The sequence below is a fragment of the Electrophorus electricus genome, chromosome 3, assembly GCF_041902795.1.
Source record: "Electrophorus electricus isolate QZ-2024a chromosome 3, ASM4190279v1, whole genome shotgun sequence".
Taxonomy (NCBI): domain Eukaryota; kingdom Metazoa; phylum Chordata; class Actinopteri; order Gymnotiformes; family Gymnotidae; genus Electrophorus; species Electrophorus electricus.
Window position 1 is genome coordinate 11,580,001 of NC_137499.1, and position 2,500 is coordinate 11,582,500.

Sequence of the window (2,500 nt, forward strand, 5' to 3'; positions counted from 1 at the left end):
GTACGCCGAAATATTATGTTCCCTTTTAGTGTGTGTGTGTGTGTGTGTGTGTGTGTGTGTGTGTGTGTGTGTGCGTATTTGCATGTGCAGATGTATGTGTGTGAGTAAGACAGAGAAAGTGTGTGTATGTGTAATATGAGATTTCTTGATTGCATTAAAGTGCCTTCATTTGCTCCACTTGATATGAACCCTTCTGCTATATGTGTGTCATACATCAGTGATATCATCCACAACACTGTTTTTCTTTTTCTCTCTGTCTGGATTTATGGGAAAAATGCCTGTTTCTGATTGGCTAGGAAGGTGCCCATTATATTTTTTATACCGGGACAAGTCTGACTTAGTTGTGGTAATGTGAAAGTGCAGAAAGTTTACTAACTGAACTACACACTGTTCTGTTTTCATATTTTTCGGTTAGCTGCTATGCAAGGCTGCGTGCTACAAGCCAGGAAACCAAGCTGCGTTTGGGCTGTTATTTTCTGATCAGTGCACTTAGTTATTTCTTATGGTTAATCATGTTCAGCATGTAGATATGATACATGGATTTAACATACATTAGATTATTTCGTACCACTGTATGTGAGTTTATTATTCAGATTTCTTACTGCGGTGAACTCTCCATGCAGAAATGATTCTGTTATGTGTCATTTGTTATTTTCTTACAGGTGTCACAATGCAGTGGACCCCTGACCAGCCGCAGTGGGCAGAGCAGTATTATGACATAACTTCCACCACACGCTCTCCGGCGCATAAGTTTGAGGTTTACGGGCCTCAAAGGTTAACAAGCTCATCTTCCACCAGGGCATACCAGCACTCGTGGGCTAACGATGACATCTCAGCCCTGACTGCCTCCAACCTGCTGAAAAGATACGCGGAACGATACTCTTCCATTTTGGATCTACCCTGCGAGAGTGGACTTATGGGATACCCAGATCCTACCATTTCTGCTAGCGTGAATGGACCTAATGTCGTCAATGGAGCCCCGCCCCTCCTCAACGGCCGGAAACTGGAGGTGGAGCCTTGGCTGGAGGGCGTGTACCCTCCATTGGCGTGCGTCCCCGAGCTCGTTCCCAAAGCTCCGCTGAGCGTGTCGGACTTGTCCACAAGTGTGTGTAGCTCCCCGGGCGTTGGGATGCCCGAGCCCAGCTTCTCCAGCACCAGCTGCAGCAGTCAAAACAGTGTCCAGGAGTACAGCAGCACTCTGTACAGCGCCCCCTACCTGCAGTCTGTGGCTACCTACAACGGTCCCCTCCTCCACCCGGTAGCCTCTCATCCTGGCTTGGTGCCAGCCTACAGTACCAACACCTCACCTAGCCTGCCTACCTATGGGTACCCGAGTGCAGGCTACCCCTCGCAGGGTAGCCTCTCACAGGGCTACAGCGCCCCCTCTCCTCCTACCGCCTGCCTCTCTGCCGGCATCGCACCGGCTACGCCCCTGCCGGCATCCAGCATGGGCGGCTACTCTTACCCAGCACCCAGCCTGGCCCCGGTCGCCCCGAGTTCCCCGGGCGATGTCTCCCCCAACACCAGCGGCCTCGGCAAGGCCTATTTCTCTGGGCAGAGCGACCTGAGGGCGTTCGAGGAGTTCGGTTTCGGCGGCACGTCTAGTTCGGAAAGTCTGTCGGCAAACAGCTCCTTCTACAGGCCACCAGGGGGCAGAGAAGGGCCCAAAGGGAATGGGTTCGAGCAGGGGACTGGCGGCGCGTTCAAACCAGCCAATCACAGCGACTCTCTCAGAAGCCTCGAGTCTCTCGCGGCAACCACGAGGGAGCACAGCAGCGCGACCCGGCAGGGCTTCGCGACTGCTTCCTGCTCGGCCGCCTCATCGAACACGTACCCGTCCACCACGCCGCGCACACACCTCTGCCTGGACACACACACGCCCTGCTGAGTCTCCCCTCCTCGTCCCTCTTTGCAGGTGGCACTTAAAGGATTTTGAGCTGTGTGCTTGCGTGTGGGCTCTTAGGAGGGGCGGGTGGCTCCCCCTGCTGGTCTGGAGTGTAGGATTCGCGTGTGCGAGGCTACAGAGGTTGTACAGAGGTACAAGGCCTTAAAGCTGGAATGGACCGACACACACATGTTGGTACGTGGAGTCACATGGTTTGGGTGGCACAGTGTCACAGAATGAGAAGGGATCTGGATTAGACTGGACCAGAGGTACCAAACAAGTCTGCTTCTGGCACCTTACTCCTTTTGGCTGGAGCACACACACTCATACACACACACACACACACATACACAGGAGCACACACCACAGTGAAAGCCCTACCCAGAAATACTCCCTCCCCCCTCATCTGCACAGTGGAACGAACGGACAGATCGGCACACACACTGCTTTGACAGCTGAAAGGTTGCGGAGTATGCGAAAGGGGGGGACAGATATATGAACGAATGCACCGGAGTGGTGGAGAAGCATTATACTGTAGCTACCATGGACAACGGGAGGCGTGACAGCACACTTCCCCATTCTAACCCTGGACTGCACAGGTTTGTGTTTTCCCTG

The 2,500-nt window shown here is 53.3% G+C and overlaps 1 protein-coding gene across 5 annotated transcripts in view; it reads left to right on the plus strand.

The window, feature by feature from the left end:
• Positions 1-2,500, plus strand: part of LOC113587736 (fidgetin) — a 14,960-nt gene that overhangs the window by 8,269 nt on the left and 4,191 nt on the right. For 4 of the 5 annotated variants that reach the window (XR_014122592.1, XR_014122593.1, XR_014122591.1 and 1 more), the window contains one exon: positions 663-2,500. This exon is cut by the window's right edge. Coding sequence is in view for 1 of the 5 variants with exons in the window: in XM_027026561.3 (XP_026882362.2) it covers positions 663-1,888 (1,226 nt within the window). In the remaining 4 variants the exon portion in view is untranslated. The remainder of the gene's footprint in view (positions 1-662) is intronic. The other variant, XR_003411774.3, reaches the window with a different exon arrangement.